Here is a 25362-nt window from a genome sequence, read left to right on the forward strand (position 1 = left end):
CATTTTCTAGAAAGGAAATCACTCTCACTCTCATGGAGATACACCCTAATCCAGTACGGGTATAGCTTTAAACACTTAGTGCTCTTGATGAATGAATCTTCTCTAATTACAGTGACATACTCACCATCTTCTGTAATAGTACCACTGCTGGAACCATTGCTTTTGGCCTGTCTGTGAGAAGAAGAGAGAGAAGACTCTGCGTTGTGAACCTTAGGAGATGGGGAAGGTGATGGGGAAGGTGTGAGAGTTGGTGATGTGCTTTTAGACGTAGATGAAGTCCCAGATGGAGGTCTTTTGTTCATCTCCAGTTTTTGCTGTAGTTAATGATACAATCATTTCAGTTAAAAAAAAAAAAAAAAAAAAAGAGGTGTTTACCTATATATGATGCTTCAATATTACTTAAGTTGCATATCATTTCTGCATAGCATGTAGTCACAGCTAGAAGCTTCTGCTTGATTCATATTGAAATAACTCGAGCAATACTGATTTATCCCAAATAAAAGTCTGTCTCCTCAAATTCATCAAGATAAATACTTTTATTAAGGCTGTAGTTTTGTAATAAGAAAATTATTTCTTGTAAAGGAATACTACACACAAGCACTACAATTATTCCTCTTCTAAAAGGACTGTGATGGTTTAAGCCCAGCTGGCAGCTATGCACCACACAGCTGTTCACTCACGTCTTCTCCACCCAGGGAAGGGGGAGATGAATCAAAAGTAAAATTTGTAGGTTGAGATAAGAACAATTTCATAACAGTAACAAAGTAAATTACTTTGACTCTGAAAACAGGGATTTTTCATCCAGAGATTTAATTACAGTCTCAAAACTTTTCAAATCTTATCAGATGCTAATTTAAAGTAGCACTTCATGCTGGATTAACCAGAAATATGTAGCAAGCGTAAACTAAGTTTTGAGTGCATTTAAACCCCTTGGTGCACTGGAATGAGAGTTTCCAGTCAACCCTTAAACTTGTTATTACCTAATACGAGTCAAATGATTCAAAGTAAGTATTTTTCAAATATTTAACACACTGAAAACAGGAAAATACACAAGTTAAAATGAGGGATAGGTATACATATGTACATATATCAGTCTCTTCCAAAACAAGTCAAATACTAAATTCCTCATCTCCTAAATTCCTCAATCTATGTATCACTTCACACATTTTGCTGTCTGCATTATATAATCTAAAGAGAAGGTCATTTTTTTCCTGGATTCCTGAATTCAGAGTTTAAGAAGTTTTTGTCACTCAGGCTACTACACGCAACGTATAAAAAAAGTTGAGCTGGGTACCAAGGCACAAAGAGAGAATGACAGTCATTCCTGCCTCTACAGTTTTGCTTCTGTGCCATGGCATAAACAGAACTTTTCTAGTTAATGAAAGAGAAGCAGATTAAAAATAAAAAGTATTTGAGTAGTAACTTTCTTCCATTACTCCATCCTACGTCAGAATATAATGCTTCCTTAGTGCTGCATTGAATGGACTAAAATTAATGGAGCACAATACAAATTAGAGTGGTTTTGGAAGAGCAATGTGAACTTATTTCAACTTTTTGTCACAAAATTTCCCTCTATTCTGTTATTGATCATTTGCGTTTCAGAATGGTCTTCCTCTCTAGCACTTCTGCATTTATTTAAGTTACATCACCCTGCAAATTGTCAGTCAGGTATTTTTTCCCTGCTTTAAAACTTGCACAATCTCACCCCTCACGGATAACTTTTGCAAAATTGATCAGTGTAACATCACTGCATTTTTACACTGGCTATTTCCAGGTTCAGATAGCATGATCATAATGGGAGGGCACAAGGCATTCCACAATGGATACAGACACTAAATTTTCAGCACTTACGCTGCTGGTTACCACAACAAAGCAAGCTATTATAGTTTTGGCAGCCAGCATGGATCTGTACTTGATTGTGCTCTCCCAACAGAAACTAATGCTCCAAAAATCACTTCAGACCTGCGATACATGAACATCTATAGTGAGATCCACATTGATTACACGTTTTGTTACTGGAGGATAGAATGAAACTCACCTAGACATCTAAGCAAAGTACACTAAAAGAGCTGTTGGCTTTCCAAGACACTGGCGTAATTTTTATTTAAAAATCCTTTCAACAGTGTTATGAACTCCCTTTCCAGAAGATGATCTGCAGCGCATTGCACCTCACTACTGCTTTACCCCCTAATGTCTTCCACTGTGAGTGGGAATAATAGTTAAACTTCTTAGTGACAGTATTGTAACAACAGGCCCCAGGATCAGCAGCCCAAAGCTCACAGACAGAGGTATTACCCCTTAATATAACTGGAGAAAATTAAGATTTTGGGTGGCAGACAAGCAGCTCTTCTGAAGATCTTTCCAAGATAAAAACAAGCTGAGAAGAAGTGCTGAGAGTTTACTTACAGATACATTATCAGACCACCTTTGAAAAAAGCATTTGGTAGCTGCTCTGCAGAAGAGACTGATGAAGTGTTAAAGTTATAATAATTTATAACCCAGGGAGCAGTTACATGGGATAGAAAGGGAGGAAAGATTATTGTATCCCAAAGAATTGGTATGAGTCCACAACCTTCAGTGGTCCAGCTGAGTTAGAAATTTTAGCTCCCAATCTCATATTTGAAAAGCAACCAGTAGTCTGTCCAGAGATCAGGACTGACAGACCAGAGACAAAGGGACTATTCATGGAAACTGTTTCAGCATTGGTAGTTGCACACTTTTCTTTTTCTGATTTTTGTCCTCCAGAAATTTCCATTAAATCACTGAGTAACTTTGCAACTCCATTTATATCTACTAATTTAATACACATTGTGCCATGTTGCCATGTAAGACATCCCAGAATGGGATAGCAAAAGTATTAATTTTACACTCAGGACACTTTTGTTTCCTCAGGCAAAACTTCAAGAAGTATCTCATTAAAAGATGCAAAGAAAACAAAACAAAGCAAAACAAGCTGTTTGGAGATTACACAAGCAAAAGTTTGAGAAATTCTGCTCTTGGCCATGTATTCTCACATTTCCAGCATACCAGACATCAGAATATAACCCCCAAAATTATGTGCTTGCTTTTTCTTGCTCTTTGAATTGTAATGTTTCCCTGTGTGAATAAACCCATATAACTTCTCAATAGTGTATCACATGTTCTGTTATGATGCCACTTTCAAATTTGTATCTCTGCAGATTTTGAAGATTTAACATCTTAATCCTTAAAAATTTTGTACAAAGAAGTTGTGAACTTCAAAGTACATGCACCAAAAGGGGCAGGTCATGAGGGTAAAGCTATTCCAAGAAACTGAGAAGTAAGTCAGCACAGATAATATAGCAGCATCATTGTCATCATAATAATACAAGGAGCAAAACCCAACTTTGCTGAAGAAATACTGTCTGAAAACAACACCTTGTGGAGCAGACTGGATATGTGTATATTGTTGTGGTCAGCATATCCTGGTACAAATTCTGGCGTGTTCTGCATTCACGTTGAGCCTTGGAAGGGAAACTAGCTACATCACTTCAGAGTCATGTCTAGGAATAACTAACATAAAACACTGGATCTGGGCCATAGAAAGAAATAATGAGAAACCAAACTAATAGTGCAGACTGAGTATTACATTTACTACTTTTTAAAATAGAGTGAAATTAATAATAAAGCAAAATCATGGTTTATTATTAGGTCTGATCTTCTACTGGTTTGCAATTAAAAGTAAGGATTGTGGAGCTGAAGTTTCCACTCCTTCATTCATTCATTTCAGGCTGTGCAATATCATGTATCAGCCACCCATGACTGAGATTTGACCTGCTGAAATTAGCCATTTTGGAAGTACAAAAATTTACATTTCTCCGCACCTTTACAGCATGTCCATTGCCAACAATCTGAGCACACTGCAAATCAGACAGAGTGGATGAAGGAGTTGAGTGGACTGGACTGTGCTGTTGGCTGGGCTTCTGTTCTGGTAAACCTGCTGCTTTTCTTCTTTGGGCTGCAATCTGTGACAGAACATTATCTGCGCTGCCACCTAAATAAAATAAAATAAAACCAGTCAAGCAAACCATAACTTTGAAATATTTAATTCTCAATTCTTCTCTTTCTGCCACTCACTTTCTTCTAGAAACTGACTGGATGAAGCAAGATAGAAGGTTCAGCTCTGTCCAGCAGCTTTCAGAAAAAGGAATGGAAGTCAACTGCATAAGAGAGAAGCCAGACCTGTCCATATACACACAGAGCTGACTTTCATACTCTTGGATATAGGTTTTATGAGCTGCTTCACAATATTGTCTTTAACAGCTGCCAGGTACAATGCTTGCAACTTTGCTTTTAGTATAAAACTGATTTTTATTTTAAATAAAAATAAGCAACACGGGTAAGAGTCAGCTCTCTGAAATGCATGTTGCAATGGATGAACATCCACCTGACACACCATGGGTGGATTAATAAAATCTGCATGTTCTTCTGAGACAGGGACTGACCAGCAAGACTTCTGTAACAGAGGTGAGGCTTTTCTTCTCGTATGTAGGTGTTCAAAGTCCTATCCTGTTCCAACAAAATTTATACAAGTTTTGCTTCTACAGCAGTAGGAGCCCTCAGAAAAGGTTATCTTCTACCATCATCATAAACACTAATTTTTTTAGTTGAATCAGACACAAATTACTTTCTTATCAAAAACAGTACCCGATCTGTTATGCAGTTCTCCTCCATGCCTGTTGATTCCAGCAATGTTATTGGATCCACCAGAAGAATGGGGAGAGTGGTTGAAGTTGTTGGAGTTCGAAGGAGATGCTGGTCTTCTTGCAAAAGTTGGTAATTTGACTGGTCTAGTACCTTTGCTAACAGATGTCTGGAAAACAAAATGAAAAATAATTTTCTTCTTTTTAATTGAGTAAAATAAAGATCAAACATCAGCTGCTGTTTTATTTACCTCAAGTTCTGAAATCTTCACTGAAGAACAAAATAAGTATCGGAAATAATCTTATTTTACAAAAAAAGAAATGATCACTTGTGAAACTTCTGGTTTTGTTTCTCCCATCTTACTAAACAGCTACCACCTACTTCTCATCCATCTTATCCCTATTGACTTCTGTTAACTGAGGCACTACTGAGTCAAATCCTCAGCCACATCCTCCTTCATTTCTTTTGCTTTTACAACACTGGCCACTGCCAGCCATCTGACATTGGCTTTTGCAGCTCAGCTTTTTCACATTTCTTATCTTTGTTGCTCAAATCACTTCTTCTAATTCTTATTATGTTTCTCTGCTCTCTATTTCCTTAGCAAAACCTTTCTTTCCTCACAGAAGGAGTCCCCCCCTGCTTTCCCTGCTCCTCATTTTATACACAAGTGCCAATTATCCACTAATGTTATTACAATCATCTTTTTTAGGATGATGAACACTTACCTTCCTGTTGTGTCACTTCCCCTCTAACACTCCAGCTTAGTTGACCTAAATCACTTCTACTGGTATTAACCTAACTTCCACTTAAAAAAGGAAAACAGAAAATAATTCCTCCTAAAAATGTCTTCATTGTCCTATTTCTAGAACTGACATGAAACACAGTTCTGGACTAGTAAAATAAGCTCTTCTCATACTTGGCTATTACAGTGTACAATTAGGGGAGTAAGAACTTCTCCTTTTTCTTCTACTATGAAAGCAAAGGCTGTCCAGGTTGTCTAGTTTCCTGTCTCAAGACAAACCATCTATTTTTCTTTTGGTTTACATTTTCACTAAAAACCCCGTAGAATCAGGCAAACTGCTTCTACAAAAAATAGAAATAACTCAGACTTTTTTCCTTTTTATGGTACTTGCAACTTAAGGCTGTATGCCTTCAAGCCCACTTGATCACCTCTTGCTATAATTTTATCAATGGCTAATCTTTCAGAATGCTATGTCTGCATAATTGAGTAACCTTCATTCTTTTTTTCTGTCCCTAGTCTTTTACCAAATCAGGGCAGTTTCCACCACATTCCAATGACTGCACCTTCTGTCCCTAGTCTTTTACCCAATCAGAGCAATTTCCACCACATTCCAATGACTGCACCTACTTAGATTACTAAAAGATATGGGTGGAACCAGCAGCTACTTCAGCAGTTTATACTAAATTTGTTAGGGCTATGCTTTATTCTGGTTATCAGATCAAAGAAAATCACTTCATTTCATACAAAACTTTTGTTCCATTTATGTTCCTTCCACAGACACGTGCATTATTCCTGAACAGCACCGCTTAAAAGGACAAGCCATTACTGAGACAGTGGATTCGAAGCAATTTCTAATCAGAAACACAGTGTGGCTCACCAGTCAACATGGACTGGACATAACACAGTACTTTCATATCCTTTTTGTTTGCTTACTATATCAGAGTTGCCACTGCTGTTAAAGTCGTGCTTGATTGCTCTCTGTGGCCAGGCAGTTCTCATCTGTTCAGCTTTGCCATCTTTGCTGAGTCGTGTTCGGTCAGAATTCCAAAGCTCAAAACTCGAGGGTGGTAAGAAAGGAGGAATCACTGCTTTCAGCTTATCACTGGGCAGCCTGGTAAACGGAGCACTGCTTCTCAGCTGAGACAGGGAAACAAATTAACACAGGTCACTTCTTAAGAAAGATTCCTGGGAGCTGGTGATGTAGTTTCGAAATTTTAAGTTGAACAAAAAGATGGAGACGCATGCATGTTTAAACAGAATAAAAAGGAAATGAGACACAAGAGTAGTATTTGTGAAAAAGTACAGCATAAAGTAATAAAGAGAATCCAATGAACACTGTAGCATCCCTCAGTATTATGCTTATTCATTTACACAATTAATATAGTTCATTAAGTGGCAGAAACTGTCCCTTCCTGCACTGGGCAGAATCTTGTTCAAATTGATTTTCACAAGAACATCAATGATTACTTTTCAAAGAAATAACCAGGTAATCCTCCGTACTCTCAGGCAGGACACCTGGAAACTGAACTACTGCCTGCTCCTGCTGCATGTGTTCTCCAGAAAGAGATAAAAACAACACAACTGATTTGGCTCCCTGGAGTTCTGTCAGTCAATCACATCAAAAGGGACTCTAAGTTCTTACAAAAGAACATAAAGGATAACCAGCCAAATTTAATGACATCTCCAGGGAGTAAGCTGTAGGGGAATTTAAAGCTACGGTGTAACAAATGAAGAAACAGAATAACACAAATAAACATCCTGAATGAAATTATTTTATGGTTGCCTCTACTAACAATTTCACACTATGACTGTACCACAACCCAGCCATGTTTTCCGCACAGCATACTGCTTGTCAGCAACTGATCAGCTGTTCCATCTTTTTTACTAATTAATTGCTGATCAAACACAGGTATGGGTAACTCCTGGAAAACATCAGTACTACTGAACAGCTTTCACACCGTACTCCTTGTAGTACTTCCTAGTCTAAGAACTACTGATGTATCAAAAGCCTGATGGTTCCTGACAGTGACTATAAACAAATGACAGCTCTCTTTCTAAAGTGACAGGAGGCAAAAACCTCAAAATTATGGGTGCTGCATGACCTGATGAACTGAACACACCAAGAACACTGTGACATACCATGGTTGTCAATAATTCATCATCCTTTCCTCCTTTTGCAGTGTTTATACCTGAAAAACACATGAATGATGTTTTATTGTTTGAATAGAATCATGGAATTTTAGGGGTAGGAATGGACCTTACAGATCATCTAGTCCCAACTTCCCCCCACCTTGGTCAGGGACACCTCCCCACTACACCATGCTCCTACTTTTGTTCCCAAGGATAGCTTATTGTTATCAAACAGTCAACAGCTTTACCCTCAGTAATCTCTTTCTTCACTGAATTATTTATTTGTTTAAATAAATTGGTTTTCATTAAATAAATTAGTTTATCAAAGACACTAACACATTTCAGTGACCAGTCTCTATTGTCCAATTCAGTGGTCATGTTAGCATTTTCCTGTTTAAATGCTGCTGCACTCAGCGCTCAGCACGATCAACAGTCAGAGGCACAAACATCTCTTTTTCTATATACGGCAAATATATTACATGTCTTTTCACTTATATGAAGCTAAATAAGAACTAAATCAACAAATAAGAAATAGCATCATCTTGAGTACCCCACGAGAGCTCACTTCCCACATGACACCTCTGGCTTTACCGATAGCTTTGGCATTTGTGATCCGAGCTGTGGCAGTATCAAGGTTCCCAGAGGTGTCTGTATCACTCTGTGAAACTGCTTTTATAGTGGAATTTAATGATGGTTCAGGTTCATCTGGAAAAGGCACAAATTGATTGGAAGGAAATCCATGGCGCAATGTCTGAGTCAACTTCAGCTTGCGGAATCGATTGGACATCCTGCTCCACCAGGACTAGATTGATAAGAAGACATAACAATTTAGTTCCAACTAAAAGAAAAATAAAAATAAAATGAAAAAGAAATGTATAATTAAGTAATCCTTACAGCAGTGATAATTCTGTCAAGGAGTTCTTGAGATAAACTAAACAATGATGTTAAAGTGGTTCGCAATTATCCACAGAATCCTTCACCATAATTTGTACGTGTAAGATTAATCTCTTCCCTTACTTTTTACCTGAGAAATGTCTTAAAATGTTTTTCCGTACTACCTGGAAAGCCAAGGTAGGTAGAAGTATTAGGGCAATTTTGACTAGAAAATTTACAGCTACATAGCAAATATTTAATATTCCAATTAACTTCCAACTTCACCACCCATTCTTACACTCTCTGGCATCAATGAACTGGTATGTCTATTTTCTGCTCTTTAGAGGTATGCATAGAAGCTTCTCTGATCTGCATGAAAGCTTCTCCTTAAGACTTTCAAAATCAGTGGCAAACTGGAAGAGTTCTAATAGTACTCCTGTCAAACTAAAGATCTACAATCCATACAGTGCTGCTATACAGATAATTTAAACTCTACTAGACTGGAAAGACTGCAAACTGAAGAAGAGCAAGCCAAGGAAATACCAGCTGTGAAAACAACACAAACCTTAGGACTACTGCACCTACAACCTCTATCCATACAGGTATCACATATGTGTTACACAAGTGTTACACAAAAGGACTATCTTTGCTTGAAATAAAATTTATTCAAGTATTCACAAACTTGCACATTTTTACAGGTAAACAGTGCAAGATGCTCAAAGTATTTAGCAGGACATTTTTCTAGCCTATACAAGACCTACGCAATCTGCATTAAAGATTATGTGGCTTGTAGTCAGATTATAAATATCTTCTGATTATTTACTAAGAAGTAAAGTTTCTTCTTCCCTCTCTTTTTTTAAATGCAAGTCATGTAAAAGTGATGATAGTTCATCAAGACAGCTTTATGTGATAGCCAATCCAGACAACAACACTTTCCTAGTTTTATTCTCTATTCTTAACCATCCCTTCATACAATACATATTCTGCTCTCTTCTTAGCATTTAATATTTCTCAACTGCTTACTGATATGTCATACAGGAGAAGTAATATAAACTGCAAATTTATTCCCTGCATATCAATCCTTGTAGCAGAAGATCATTAAAAAGATCTCAAATCTGCACAGAGCATTAGTAATGGATAGACTTCTCAGACTTCCATACCTCTTCAGAGTCATAACTAATAAAGATTTACATTACTTTCAGCAACAAAGATCTAATGAGAAAAGGCAAGAGAGAAAAATAGCTCTGAGAAAGCAATAAAACCCACAGAGTTCAACATTTATTCACCTTCCAAAAGGAACTGAAAGGGCAAAAAAATCCATCTGGTTTTAACACAGAGTACAATGAGCTTACAAAAGAGAGTTCCTGCACAACGTGGTTTGGTTTTGTCCACTGAAGCTAGCTTGCTTCTGTAAGAAAGATCATGTCTAACTACCCAGCATCTCTGTTACCCTTCCTCACAGTGCTTCTGCTTCGCTAACCTATGCTCACACCACAAACTAACCTGAAATGAAGTACTTACAGCCACTATATTACCAGACAAAACTACTGCTCTCCAGCAAGAAAGGAATAATACTAAAGGGGTTAATCTTGCCCTCTGGTGTTCAGGGTATGATGGTCTGAGCTTCGGAGTTTTAAGTCTGCTGTTGCAGGAGGTTGTGGCCTCTCCATATACCCTCACCACATCACACAGGTAGAGAAGCTGGAATAAAAGGCTTTAAAGAAGACTGAAGCAGTCAGGTAACAAATACTGTGTCAAAAGGCTGAAATCTAGTAGCAGTGGGAGAAGGCAACAGTACCAAAGGACTAGAAAAAAGGTATTTCTCAAGTGACAACACCTTAGACATATTTGGAATTTAAGAATAAGGGGAAAACTGGAAATCTCTGCCCTCAAACAACTTTCATCTAAAACAGAAACTGAATGTGATAATTCACACAGCTCTAATACAGACATTGAAAGTATAACTTGCTGAAAAAAACAAACAGGGAAAAAAAGAAGAAATAAAATTACTGCACATGGAAAAGGCACAACTTTGTTTTCAAGGCAATGAAATGGTGAGAAACAAAGCAGTTAACAGTTCTTGTGTGAAAGAGGTAAAGAATGAGATCAAGGATATCCACTGCATAATCAATAGGTAAAGGAACAAGGACCTGTATTATGTATAAATTACAAATAAAAGAAGCACATGACAAAATAAAAAGTCTACTACTTAATGACAAAAGTGAACAAAGAGGAGAGACAGAAAAAAGTTTATTTTTTTTAAACTTCAAAAGCAGTCTACCTGTGACCAGATATTTTAGTATGAATACCATTAACAGGAAGAAAGTAGGAATATATGCGCATTTGGTTAACAGAGTATTTCAATAATCTTACACAAATTATAACCAGACAAGATTAAAATTACCCTAGAGTAATTACAGACAGCATGACCTCTCAGAGAGAGCCAGCAGAGAACCCTGACTGAAGGACTTGCACTACAAAACATTGCAGAAAGCAGAATCTGGGGGACGTGAAGCAAAGCTCTTCCAACATATTTGCCTCTGCCCATGGCAGGGGGTTAGAACTTGATGATCTTTAAGGTCCTTCTAACTCAAACCAGTCTATGAGTCCCTGATTGCCTGTGAAGTTACAGAAATCAGGCAGAGGGCAAGTACACAATCACCCAAAGAGGAAAAACTGAAAATTAACTGATCAAAATGCTTAACATGAAAGGACATAATTGAAAAAACTTCATCACAGCTCATAAGACACAGCCAACTTAGGTTTGTTGGGGATAAATCCCACCAAATTAATCTCTTTTAGACAAGAGTACCTAGTCACGTGGGCAGAAGGGAGGAAAATCTGTAACACAGCTTAACTTTAATACAGCTTTTATTGCTGTTTCATGTAATATTCATCAAATGACTGAAAGAAATATGATTCAAGTAAAACTAATAAAGGGAAAGTACCACAGTCCAAAAAAATGTATTAAGAGACAAACTGCCAACAATTTGATCTCAAATTGGGAGAAAATACTTTGTGGAGTGAAACAGGAGTCTGGGAACATTCACTAACAACAGCAACAATGAAACACCTTGACAGATACATACAAAGAAATAGTAAGAAGTTTAGGAAAAAAACCCTGATAACAAGGAAATTTGAATTAAGACTGAATATGATGATTATTTATATAGTTCTTATAAAAATGAAGGTGGCCACTGAATGAGAACCAATCAACAGGCAACAAGACAAATCTGGGTTACAACAGAGGAAAACAATTCTGACCACAAGAAGCGACAAGCAGTAGAACTGGGTGCTGATGGAGACCATGGGATCAGGGGATCTTCTTCACCACAGCGAAAGAAGAGAGAGCAGAAACTTCCATCAAGGATGTTCATTCTGTATCCTCATATAAAGGCACATGAGCCTCTTGAGTTCCCTCTCATTTTTGTATTTCTATGACTGTAGGCCCCACATTCAGTCACTGCACTGATACAGGCAGAAAATGCTGCACTGGTTGAGTCACCATAAGTATCTTTTGCTTACAGTCCTGGCTCAGCATAGAGCAGTCATCCACATAGAAACACTGTTGCTACAAAACCCAGGAGAGGTGTCTCACTCCAGAAACTCTCCAACTGGTCCAAAAAGAGAGATAAATGTTACGACACCGCCCTCCACCCAGACAAACAAAACGTCAAAAGGCTGAAGCCTGGCAGCAGTGGGAGAAGGCAGTGAAAATGTCATTTTTACCCTCTTTGAACATTTTTAAGGAGAGTAAGATATGTAACATACTCATGGTCAGACTGGCTGATTAATAAAGCATTAAGTAGATGAAAGAAGGGGCCATATTAGCTTTCAGGTTATCTATATTTATCAGAGAACTATACACAATACAACTTCTGCTGAAAAAATGCTTGACTAAGACTTGTAAACACTGTTAACACTTTGTGGTTTTCAGACCAAATACTTAAACATTACAAAATACTACATTTGAGTCAGTACTCATACGTATATCTCTCTCACTGACAAATCTTTTTTTTTTAATTTCCCTTCATCCTCTTTTATGACCCTAATTCAAACCTTTGTGTCATAACACAAGAATTGCAATCCAAATTATTGTTGATCTGTATTCCATAAAGCCAGAAGCTGTTCTGATAATCTCCCATCTCAGTAAATGCATTCTTAAATAGGTACATCTAAATTGACACAGAAGTTGTGTCATATCACATAATAGCATAATCATATGAAAATAATCACTTGTTCCTTCATAGTTAAAACTGCAAAACAGATCTGAGCTGAACTAGAACTTTAAACATATTTTAAAACTCATGCCAAAAATAGCCTAGAAATTAACATGTCTGTTTCCAAGACCCTGATAATATTTATAGTTAAAAGATAACATCATGGACTCAAGAAATTTCTGAGGTACCGTGTAATTAGAAATTATTCACCTAAATAAACAACAACAGAAACAACAACACGAACACTTTTTCCTTCTTTCCTTTTGCAAAGAGACAATGTAAGTTGCAGTATCTTTGTTCAAGTGCCATGCACTTGTTCCAATTCTACCTTGATTCCTAGCGGCCCACTGTCAATTTCGAACTAAGGATACAACATGCCAGAGGATATGTAAGCCTTAACTGCACACTCCTCCACTACTCTTCAGATATTAAAATCTCTGCTATCATCTTCTTAATTTTCAATGTCAATAGCCTGCTTTCACTTATGAGCATAATGAAGTCTGGCCCCTGTCTAGATATAAAATTAGAATCATAATGGAGTCTGACTTCCAGACTTACGAACATGGTACCTTCCAGTTAATTATGAGATTTATTACTAGACACTGAAATGCTTCAATGAAAACTCTTCCTTAAGTCTCCCCATTGCCTTGCCATCTGACAAAAAGAAACCTGAACGCATGCTACACCATAAAACCAGAAAGCATTATCAATGAGGAATACAGTAACACGCATCCACACTCCCCAGACAAACACAGTTACATATTAGATCCAAAATACTTCTTAGCAATAACTTTCTCTGTTTATGCATTACAGGAATTTGGTTATCTATCAAGAGTGAATACATTTACCTTTAGACCTCCTTTGTCATCTGGCAACATTGGGACATCTAAGGATTGCCTACTTCTGGACGAAGGCAAAGATGACCTGTTGTTCAGTTTATTCTTGTCTTTGTCTACTTGCATGCATGCTGATGCCAGTAACCTTACAAGCTCTGTGTCTAGAAGAAAGCAAATTAAGATAATGTTTGTTCTACCTTGCTTTCCTAAATTAAGACTGACACACTGACACTTTCCCTATAAATCCATGTAAGTACTAATTGATATACCTCTCAAACACAAAGCAGATGAACCCCCCAAACTTTCTTTCTTGATCTACAATTCCCAAGCTTTCAGTCCACACAGTGGGCTGCAGTCTTATCATCACTTCTCTAAAGGTATTTATCAATGTAACTAAGCATGCTACTCAGGCAGAATCAGCCATGTGTAACCAGGTGAACTGCCTCCTTTTGTACTTCACAGAAGTTAAGTACAATATTGTGATGCTCCCTTTTCTCACCTGACACAGAAGAGAGCAGAGAAAAACGAATATTCTTTCTTCAAATGTAGGTTGCAGAAAAGAAGCTCGAAATTAAATCCCAAAGAGAAAGGAGATGTTCAGCCTGGATAATGAAAGGACTGGAAAGACATGGTAGAAAAAAGGTGGACAAAAAAAAAAGTAAGAGGAAGAAAAAAGAACAAGCACGATATGAGGACAGGAAAGCAAAAAAAAAACTTTCTGTAAATCTGTGTTTATGCAGCAGTCAGGTAGGATTTTCAGAAGGGCAGAAAGAACTGACCGAGACAGGTAACAAGACAACTATTCTGTCCTAGAAGTTAGCTATAAATTAATTCACTGTATTTATTTCCTAAAATTTCATACTATTAACCATCTACTTTTGACAAGGAAAAGAATCTTCTAGTGACAAAAACCACCATAATGTGCAAATACAGAGAAAACAAACATTAATTTCATGAGCAATAGTGGGGTTTGGCTTCAGATAAATCAACTCAGGTACCAAGCAAGGTCAACAATAACAAATTTTGTAGGCTAAACAAACTACAACAAAAACAAAATATGTTTCATTGAAGTCTCCCCAAAACATGCTGCCATTTTCTAAAGCACTCCCATAAAAATAACATGAACCCTGAAGTGTGATTTATTCTCAACCTTTACAGAACTAGTGGGAAGTTCAGCCAGGAGTTCACTAGTTTTGCTCTGACTGCACTTTCCTTTGTCCTGTCCCTTTGCTGTACTTTATAGAGAGGAAGTTTCTAGCTCCACTTCACAGCTCTGTGCTAATGACACTACCGAATACCTGTGCACTCAGTCAAATGTTACAGAACTGGCTTTGGTGACAAAAACACATTTTTTGAGCATCTTCAAAAACCAAAGCAAGAGGAATGTACACAATCTGTTATCCCATAAATGTTTACAATCATCTAACCAATTAACTCAAACCCCACCATTTTCAGGCACTGTCCTTTCTTGGCCCAGTCCAGCCTGGACACCAGAGGATACCTCCTAGCAATCTTAATGTATTTCTAGATTGGAGGGATGTTTATTTGTTTGTTTTGTACATTTCCTCAGAGCTTTTTGAAATAGCATACCTGGATCATTCAGCAGCATTATCAGGTCAAAAGCTGTGTATCCATTTTTTGCACGAAGGTTGACGTCAGCTCCTTGATTTAACAAATACTTTACAACATTTTTGTTTCTTTAAGGGAAGAAAAAAAGGCATTGCTCATGTTAAAAACTAAATACATGAAAAAAAAGAAACCCCCAATACTCGGTTTTCAGCCTTTTATAACACTGTTGCTCAATTCCTCAATTAGAGATCAGTTTTACCTTTTCTACAGCTAACCTAGTTTAAAATTTGTTGACAAGCTCTTCAGAAGCTCCCATATGACTCCTTTGTCAGTCACTGTTTACTCACTACAAATTACAGTAATCAACATGCAGAAAGTCAGCCTTAAAAACCTAACTTGAACAGTCGGTTTCTTAAGCTGATCCTTTGGAACTGACTCTGGAATTTGTTGCCAAACACCTTTGCAGTGAAAGGCCATTAATGCCTGGGGAAAAAAAGCAGATGGAAAGACAAAGGTCAGCTCAGTAATCATCATCACTAATACTTCAACACAACCTCATATTCACAACTCGCATATTAAGAAATTACATACAGAAAAGCCAAATTGACTGAAGATAATTTATAAACTTCAAACACTACTTTACTTAATTACAGATATAAATTATGTAATTGAGAAGGCACATTATCACTTCCTTGAGGTGTTTTAAATGCAAAAAGCAATCAGCATTAAATGTCAACCAACACAAATGCCTTCCAACAAAAGCTCCTAAAAGCTGGCTGCATAAAAGAAACTCACCATCCTGTTCCCATTAGCCTCTCTCCCCTCTCACACACCTGAATAAATAAGCAGAACTTGCCTCATGAGTTAAAAACAATACTTTAATTCAGCCTACACAATAACTGAACAGACAACAAAGCTAGCAAAAATGTGTTTAATACAAAACTCTTCTTGAACAGCAACTGACCTTGTATAAAAACAAACTCTGACAGGCATAAGCAACACAGAGCAAAAATGTTCTCAAGCAGCAAAAGGTGACTGCAAATTCTGATACTGAAGCTGACAAATGGATCTCAACATCTCCACTTCAGAGCACTGCTTCTTATCATACAGAGGAGGTTTCCACTCCTGAACTCACCCCAGATAAAATAAACCTAAAATGGAAGAGGATTGTTACTCCTCTCTTCTAACAAAAATTCCGCTTATCCTCAGTGCAGCTACTCTGCATACTTCCCCTTACTTTTCTTCTCTTCTTTAAAACTGTATCACCCTTCCGTCACGATTTCCAGTCCTGCACCTTGAGGGCATACAGAGACACATCCCCTCTGGCTCACACAGACCTTGTCTGCTTCCTCCTTCAAGCCTGAGACCCTCCACACCACTCACTGCTGCTCCTAAGGAAGGGTTAGCAGAGGCTCTGTGGAGACTAAAGCTTTCCAGATGTTATGAAAATTTGTAACTGGTCCATGCCAAGAGAAATGGCTAGGATGCAAAATACACGATTATAAGGGTAAGTATTCATCTATGCACATGAGGTGCCCCAGACAAATCAGGGCACCTTTACACACAAGGCTCTTGTATACTTCAAATGTATCACTCACACTACTGATTGCTCATCACAGTACAACTGCAGCATTCAAAAATATTGATCCACCCCAGAGTCTGTCTTGCAACTGTTAGTTATCTATGACACCAGACAACGCTGGGAGAGTTTCACAGATGTGCAAGAGAGGCTATGATGCTGGCATTATCTTGGGTGACTAGGGTTATCTTTTATCCTTCATGGATAGCTCAAAGTTTCCAAGCAGCCCTTATTTCCAGGACTGGGATGTCCTTCTGGTTCTTTCACTGAGGTGCTCCCCTTAACTTGCAACTGTTAGTTATCTATGACACCAGACAACGCTGGGAGAGTTTCACAGATGTGCAAGAGAGGCTATGATGCTGGCATTATCTTGGGTGACTAGGGTTATCTTTTATCCTTCATGGATAGCTCAAAGTTTCCAAGCAGCCCTTATTTCCAGGACTGGGATGTCCTTCTGGTTCTTTCACTGAGGTGCTCCCCTTAAGCATATTAACCAAATTAATTGACAAACTCTCATACTATAAAGATTGACTGATGTAACAAGGAAGGGGATTTTTTAACCTATTCCTTCAAGAAACTGAATAGGCAGTATCTGATATGTGAACACACACAGGACTCAGCTGTGCTCTGCACTTCCAAAGACAAGAAGAGTGCCTGAGTACCAGGAAGGGGACATGCCAGCAGCCCTGCACATCACTTTCTGCTTCTATTCCAGCTGTGTGCTGGGGTGGCTGCTGCTAAGTGAAATGGCCACACCAGAAACACTCATCTTCATGCATTTCTGGGGAATGCCTGTCGCTACTATCCATACTGTGTTGCAAGGTCCCAAGAACTACTTCAGGAATGTTTCACAAAGCAATGACAACCTTATCTCCTATTTTTCCCTTCTGAACTTCATAGTCCAATGAAGTTCTGCAGACTAAAAATAAAAGTTGGAGTGAAATATCTGCCTTTGTACACTTAATGCACTACCAGGAGGGAAGTGAATCTTCACCTTGCTAAGGACCTCAACTACAACAATGGGGAAAAGTTCACCTTCCTAAACTGAATAAACTGTATTCAGACAGTGACAAGTATATGACAGATCACATGTGACGTACCAGGCCAGTTTCTGGGGTTTGACTCTTAAGTGTCTACCTACAATTATATAGGGGCTTTAGAGAAAGCAACAATCAGTTTGGTTGCTTTTCCAAAAGCTCCATGAAAACTAAAGGCTGAATAGGGGAACACAGGAATGGTCTAACACTGAAACATGACACATGAAAGGGTGATTGCCCTGAAGTTTCACAGCTTGATGTAGACTTACAACCCTGGCAAGGGAATAATGCTATCTTACACAATACTCAAAAACATCAAAGGATGGAAGTTGAAATCTGCACCAAAGTTCCTGGTGCCTGCCTGGAGCATTACATTCCCAGGACTTAGTGAGCAAACTTCGAGTTTCCAAATCTTGCACTCATTCTGAAATTCAAATTCAGGTCTGCACCAAAGAGCTGAGGACAGTGCAAGAGTCATGGAAAACTGAGGTCACAAGTCTCTCAATTTCTTGTAAAACCCCTCTGCTTCCAGAGTCAGTATCAAAAAGGGCTTTTTCTACTGGGATGTAAGAATTAAACTTCTTTACTGCTAGACCCAAAGAGAACACATATCTTACCCGTGGTATGTGGCCTGCATTAACGCTGTCCAGCCATGAACATTATCTTGCTTGTCAATATCAGCATTTTTCTCCACAAGGAGCTGAACAAGGGGCAGCTGTCCAGTTACAGCCGCAATCATTAATGGAGACGCACCATCAACATTGCTAATATTGACCTGACTTGGGTCTTCATCAACAATCTCTTTAACCAGTTGAAAGTTTCCTGCAAACAGTGACAAAACAATCTACATAAGCAACAGAGAACTGCTTAGCCACTGAATTCATAAATACTTTGATTTCCTGACCTTGGTCTACATCTAGTGGAATTAAAACAGAAAAAAAAAGTACTAGAGCGGCTGCAACATTAAAGGTAAAAATCTCTACTGATTTTTTGTCTTTTAGTACATCTTTTCAGCTGACATAAAATTGTGGCATAAGCATAAGGCACTACATTCCCACATTTTCCCTATCTGCACACTTACAGTGCAATCCCAGCACAAGAATTATTTTCTGAAATGAACAACTAAGCTAGGAAGGCTGTAAAAACTGTAGTGTACCCCACATGTGAAGACACAAATAGGAAATATTTCTGTTAAACTGCCATAAAATGATGTTGTGCAAGAAAACCTGATGATGCTGAGACACCACAATTTGTCCTTCCGCAGAATAAAGATCCCTGTTCCATTTCCATAGGCTGAAATCGCAGCAACAATTTTAGAATCAAAGTAAGTGGGTACAAAGGCACTCTCAAAGGTGCTGCAGGTTATCCCTTGCCTTAAGCAGGTAGAACAATGCCCTGTGTTACACTGGTCCACAGGTTCCTCTTACAAAGGTAGTTCACTGATTCTAAAAACATCTACTGATAAAATTCCACAACCTCACAAGGAATCAATCTATTCCAGTGCTAAATTTTCTTATATTCAGAATGACTTTTCTAAAATTCTAGCTCCAGGATTTGAACTAAATCTCCAGGGCAAAACTTCCCTACTCCTTGCTCAAGAGTAATGCATTATTTGTCATCTTTCTATTTCCGTAAAAGTGAATCTAATGTTCAACTTTCCACATATAGGGGCTGGCAGTCACTTGAGTTCTTGTCTAGATTAGGAAAAGCACTACAAAATATGACACTGAACATATTTTAACAAGGTTGTGGGTTTTTTTCTAAATCTTAAGTAACAAGCACTTTTAAAAAGGGTATGAGGTAGTCAGGGTTATCTAAAACAGAGAGCTTAAGCTCACACACCTCCCTTCTTTTTTTTGATGACATATGGAAGGCAAAACAGGGAAGAAGTTAGAGGGAAAAAAGATCTCCATGACCATGTGTACCACCACAGAAACAGGGGCAAGAACAAGCAAAACACCAGCTACCATGCAAATGTAAAAATTCTCACCTTTAAAAAAAAACTTTCAAATGGTAAACTGCTTCATGGCAGGGACTGCCTTCAACTCAATCACAGGCATGAACATTTTCCCAGACAAACCCTGCAGGCACTTGAATGTACTCACTGAAACTAACACCCACCCATGCCGCTTATCTAATTTCTTGGAATTGGAATTATTAAAAAAATTAGTTCTTTGCTTTTTAATGTCCGAGTTTCATAAAAAACAGCAAGTGGCTTTTTTTATCATAGACTTTGTTAAATAGAAACCCTGGAATATACAGAGACTCCAGAATTGACTTTGAACCCTAGCCTGGACACTCCTTAATCTAGTGAGTCGCTTTTTTAACAGTGCTGCCATCCATAGCCAAGTGAAAAAACAAAACCAGTATGCTGAACAGTATTCATCTGGACCCTCCCCAATATCCCTCTGACCCAGCTAAGTAATCCTGACTAACATTTATAAATCTCAAAGATCACAAGAGTACAAGAAAGGCACCTAAAGTCTCTAGAAATCTAACAGACACAAGGCTTTCCCAGGAAGATGTTTTGGTAGCTTACATGTGAAAAGTAGAAACAGAAAAACCCTCTCTGTTTCCCACGTTGGCAAACAAACATGCTCTGAATTTACAAGAACTAGTGGTGAAAGAATCATGTAGTACTTACCCAGTTTCAAAGCATGAAAGACATCAGGTTGCCTCTTTTCTGTATCTGGAAGAAATAAATATTTCTATTAGCAATCAATAAAAAAGCCAAAGTTTCTAGTAAAATTTTTATAGCAAAAACTATTAAAATTTTTACATAGAAGTACTATAAAACATATGTTTATACATACATTATTAAGAACAAAGAAACCATTGACAACTTCTTTATACCCTCTGGGATGAATGACTCACCTGTATGGTTCTCTGTGCAGGGCTAAAGCTACAAACTATAATAAAGCGCAAGCACAGGCTTTCAACTTCCATTCTCTACCAGGAAATTATATTTGGAAACTTCTGTGTTTCCTGCCTGGAAGACTAAAATATTCATTAAAGAACCACAGTATGGTTCTGTGGTCTGGTATAATCCTCTGTACAACAGTGAACACTCAAACAGTACAGGATTATTTTGAAAGGTAATTCAAAAGGAGTTTTACAAGCTGCCCCAGTTTTATTTCCTCTTGAGTATTGCCAGGTTAATTTGTGAAGGTCACAAAAACAATAGTGATTATTTAACTACACTATTGCTATTTGTGCATTAATAGATATTATTCAGCTCCCAGATTACCATCCCCATAATAAGAACTGCAATTATTACAAACTGTAACATTTTGAGTGAAGGATCATTCCTCTTACATACCTTCAAAGTGCTCTGAAACTTCTGACATTATGTAAGGTGAGGAAAAAAATAGTGACATATTTTGCAGCTTCCACTTAAGCCATAAAATATATCGTCCATCTTCCAATTTATTACTGACACCACAGAATCAATGGGGTAACAAGATTTTAAGGAAAACAAGATGTTAAAGAGATTTTTGTGAGCCCAATACCGGCATTTTTATGATACTACAGAAGAGGTTAATGTCCATAGTTTGACTCCAAAAGAAGTAATTTGAATATGCTGAACCAAAGCAATTGCTGAGAAGCCTGAAATTTCATGAGAAACTCTTATTTTAAGACCAGAAAAAGAAAGTGGTGGGTTCTATGTTTTCTCCTGGTTCAGAAACTGCTCTTACAGAAGGACCTGTGTGTACAAGCTCACCACTGGAAAACAGATCTCAAAAGACTAGTTTAGGAAAGGACCAGACACCATACTTGGCATGTGAAAAGCCTCAGGGAACAGGAGACCATGAGAAGACACCAGAAGGAAAGACTGCCATCTGGAAAAGCCAAAGTAAGGACAGTGACAGTGGACTGGCAACACACAGGCCATTCTGGATAGTTCTGAATTTGCTACTGAAAACAGCCTGAGGAAGAGAGCTGCTTTCTTCTGGGAGGCAATTCACCCTATCTGTGGCAATGGATCAGTTCTTTTTCTGTTGCTTTCCGTATAACAGAAGAGATCTTTCTTCTTCCCAGGATATTCAAGCCTCTAGTGCTAGGAGGAGACTGAAGCTATGGTCAAAAACCAGTGCAGAAATTTGTGTGGAAATTTAATGTTTTTACTTGCTCTCTGCCCAAATTAGTTACTAGCCTTCTGCTAATGGAAACACCCCCTCAGCACAGGTGACAGAAACATTATTCTGCTTTAAATCAAGTCCACTCTCCTTGCTTAATAGACTTCTTCAATACTTTAGGTCATATGACCACACAGAATTTTCAAGATTCATCAGGCTAACTCTGCCGGCACATATGTTCTGTACATACAAACACATGGGCAAGTTATAAAGTGCTGCACTAGTGAATGCCATGGATGTCTGATTCTCTCTGTGTACTGTAACCAACTGATGTCTTCCTTAGGAGGCTGGACATGATCAAACATCTACAGTCATGACAAGCACCTGTACCGACTCCAACATTTTCAAAATAGTCATTACAAATTATAAATGACATCACGTACATTTTTTTTGACACCATCAAAACTGCAAGAAAGCAAAACAAAAAAAAACAAACACTCCGTACCTGCCTGAGGTCTGATGGTTGTGAGAGATTCCAGGTAGTCCTTCATGTCTTTGTGTTTGAAGCCAACAGAGATTTCAAAAGGTGTTTTATGTAGTACATTCAGGTGATCAGGATTGGCACCTTTCTCCATGAGCTGCTGTGCCAAACTCACCTTTCCACTAACAGCTGCCAGCATTAAAGGACTCCAGCCCATAGTCTTCACAGTGTAATTGCAATCAGCTCCCCAGTCTAATAAGAGGTGTACCACTGCCTCATGTCCGTGCTGAGCCGCTGCCATTAGTGGAGTGATATCTGGAAGGTCATCTCTGTTGCTGTTAAGTACCTTTGTGCTAAAATGGTCGTAATTGTCTACAAAAGCTCCAGATTCCAGCAATAATTTCACCATGCTAACATGGCCACCTCTGGAGGCCATTGTGAGGACACTGGCTCCTAACTTATTCTGTGCATTGAGATCAGCACCATTCTCCAGCAAGATGTGGGCCACGCTTAGATGTCCAAACCTTGAAAAAGATAAGGAAGAGAATTAACAAGTTGAATGGCAAAAAACCCAGTCCTCACTGTTTACTCACAACACAAAAAAACTTCATTACCAAATTGGCCTATTGACAAATACACTGTGACGGACGATGCACACATCACTGAACAGGACAGTGGTCACCTTGCTGGAGGAGAGCAGTGGTCAGTTGAGGACTGTAAACAAAACCATTTGACATGTACCAGTGACCATGCTCCAAAAGCAGGCACCCGTTGAAGAGGATGGTCTGGTCAAACCAGCAATGTGCCAGCCTCATTTTCAGCTGAATGGTACCAACTGATAACTTCTATGAACCAGACAGTCACTTTCATCCTCTTATTTCCAGGGCTGTATCAAATTTAAGAATCAAAGTCCATTTGTTTCCAGAGATGTTAATTAAGTACCTTCATTACTACTGAACTGAAAACTGCAAAGAATCAGTGCTAAAGAAAAGTAAACAAAAAAATGAACATTTTACGTACTGGATAGCCAGCCTTTTGTCTTTGCATCATCCCGTTTCCAGTTGTGAACCACCAGTGAACTCCCACAATGGAAAAAGACTCAAGGGAGACAGGCATGTGCTCATGAACACCAAGGGGACCAGAGGGTGACCTCTGTTTAATTAGAGAAATGGCTCTATTAACAGCGTGGGACAACTGACTGTGTGAATGGCCTTCCCTAAAAGAATCAGTGGAAAGTATTCTGCTCCTGAGTCAGCCAGAACAGCATGGGTGAAGCATCTACACAGTTCAGTCCAACACAGGGCACCAAAATCAAGTAACCAACAAAATGAATTTTGAAGAGAGCAAGGGGCTTGAGCTGGAGTCCAGCCACATATTCCTCCCTGATAGCTGGGGATAGCCAGTGTGTGAGTTGACTCAGGCGGGCAGAAGGAACAACCACAAACTCGCAGACAGAACACAAAAAGCAAATTTGTTCCTGTTACCTCACGAACTGAGCAACCCCCAAAGCAACATGTGGGCAGAGGTACACAAGCAGACACAGGCACTGCTGAACTCAGTCCATGCTAGAGGATCACTGGCCTGCTGTTCATACAGGCTTATCAAGAGTTATTCCCAGCCATGAGGTCACTTGAGCAATTTACAATCTTCCTCTACAGTCTTCTGATTTATTCCTCCCTACACTCATTACCGTGATGGTCAGCATACAGGGACTGGAAATGAGTGTGCTGCTAGTCTTGTAGTTTGACTGTCTGTTGCAGCTGCTAAGTTAGGCTTGTGCTATGATTTCAGGCGACCACTGTGTATCACTAGGTCAAAATAAACTCCGTGTAACATTAAATATCTCGCCGTAAGTAAACTTGGCATTGAAGCATTAAACCCTCCTTGTGTGGAGTATCTACAAGAACTTGCTCAGAGTACTGAACTATGACACCAGTTTCACCAGCAGCACAGCTCTGATATCACTTGACTGTCAGTGGCTCTGTTGGTTTGTCAGGAAGCAAAAGGCAATGACGTGAGCCATACACACAATCAGCTACTTAACCCCGAGAAAATGGAAACCCTTCACTGTTCCTCAGCTGAGGAATCCCGCATTTCAATAAACATAACCCCACGACAAGATGCGTGCGTTGTGCTCTTGCTGTAGATGTCATGCACTACTGTATGCTTGTGCAGTGCTTAACCCCATCAAACTTTCACACTGAAAACAGCCACATTTCAATAAACATAATACCACGACAAGATGCGTGCATTGTGCTCTTGTTGTAGATGTCATGCACTACTATATGCTTGTGCAGTGCTTAACTCCATCAAACTTTCACACTGAAAACAGCCTTTGTACACTGTAGCAATGCAAACGATAGTTGAGGAAATCCCAAAGAATGCTAGGAACTACTAAGAGCAAACATGAGACCAACACTCCCTGGTTTCCTCTCAGAAAGCACACAGGTGCAGTAGGAAGCCTCCAGGGCATACACAGCTCTATCCTGGTAACCTTCACTGCCTCACCTCAGTGGAGCCTGCAACCCCTGTACACATGATTAGTGTCATGCATATATGCTGTCTCCTGTCCAACTTCAGTAGGACTAACCACAGCCAGAAAATTAAACATCTACGTAGCCTAAAATTACCTTTGTACGAACACTGTGCTTCCTTTTTGGTTATCCATTGAAAAGAAAAAAAGAAACATGCTCTTCCACTTCGTGCTTTCTCCACAGGTTTCAATGACATGCAGTACTTTTCAAAGGTCAGCAAGTAATTTCTTGAAATCAGTGAGAGGGTTATAGTGATTTGACTTTACTGCGTCGAGAGAACGAGCGTATGGTTTTCATTAAGGAGAAAAAAAATCGGAAGAATGTTTCTGCAACTTTTTTCCCTTTTTTTTTTTTTTTTAAACCTTCATAAAAATAACAAAAAATCGTTGAACCTTATCTTCCTTGTTCTTACTGGGGAAACCAGCTGCGTGACTCATTCTTTGGGAACTTTCTACGGCCTTTAATTGAAAGGAGAAATGTTGACTTTGAAACAAGATTCTTTGCTTCCAAGCATTTGAATCCTATGAAACTAAGGGGGGAAAAAAAATCCTCTCAATTAAGCATTCAGTTACCACAAAGGGAAAGAAAGGCGATTTCACCTTCAAGTCACCTGCGACTGGAAA

General features: G+C 38.7%; 1 protein-coding gene across 1 annotated transcript in view; it reads right to left on the minus strand.

Moving 5' to 3' along the window:
• The window catches only part of ANKS6 (ankyrin repeat and sterile alpha motif domain containing 6), a gene marked incomplete at its 5' end in the record, with an annotated part of 34849 nt that extends 12120 nt beyond the window's left edge, over positions 1 to 22729 (minus strand). The window contains 11 exons of the mRNA XM_009082239.1: positions 125 to 314; positions 3831 to 4012; positions 4666 to 4831; positions 6338 to 6541; positions 7544 to 7593; positions 8126 to 8336; positions 13476 to 13624; positions 15054 to 15160; positions 18266 to 18470; positions 20293 to 20337; positions 22230 to 22729. Coding sequence (XP_009080487.1) covers positions 125 to 314; positions 3831 to 4012; positions 4666 to 4831; positions 6338 to 6541; positions 7544 to 7593; positions 8126 to 8336; positions 13476 to 13624; positions 15054 to 15160; positions 18266 to 18470; positions 20293 to 20337; positions 22230 to 22729 — 2009 coding nt within the window. The remainder of the gene's footprint in view (positions 1 to 124; positions 315 to 3830; positions 4013 to 4665; positions 4832 to 6337; positions 6542 to 7543; positions 7594 to 8125; positions 8337 to 13475; positions 13625 to 15053; positions 15161 to 18265; positions 18471 to 20292; positions 20338 to 22229) is intronic.
• Between the last annotated feature and the right edge of the window lie 2633 nt (positions 22730 to 25362).

The sequence above is a fragment of the Acanthisitta chloris genome, unplaced genomic scaffold (genome assembly GCF_000695815.1).
Source record: "Acanthisitta chloris isolate BGI_N310 unplaced genomic scaffold, ASM69581v1 scaffold34899, whole genome shotgun sequence".
NCBI classification, from domain to species: Eukaryota; Metazoa; Chordata; class Aves; order Passeriformes; family Acanthisittidae; genus Acanthisitta; species Acanthisitta chloris.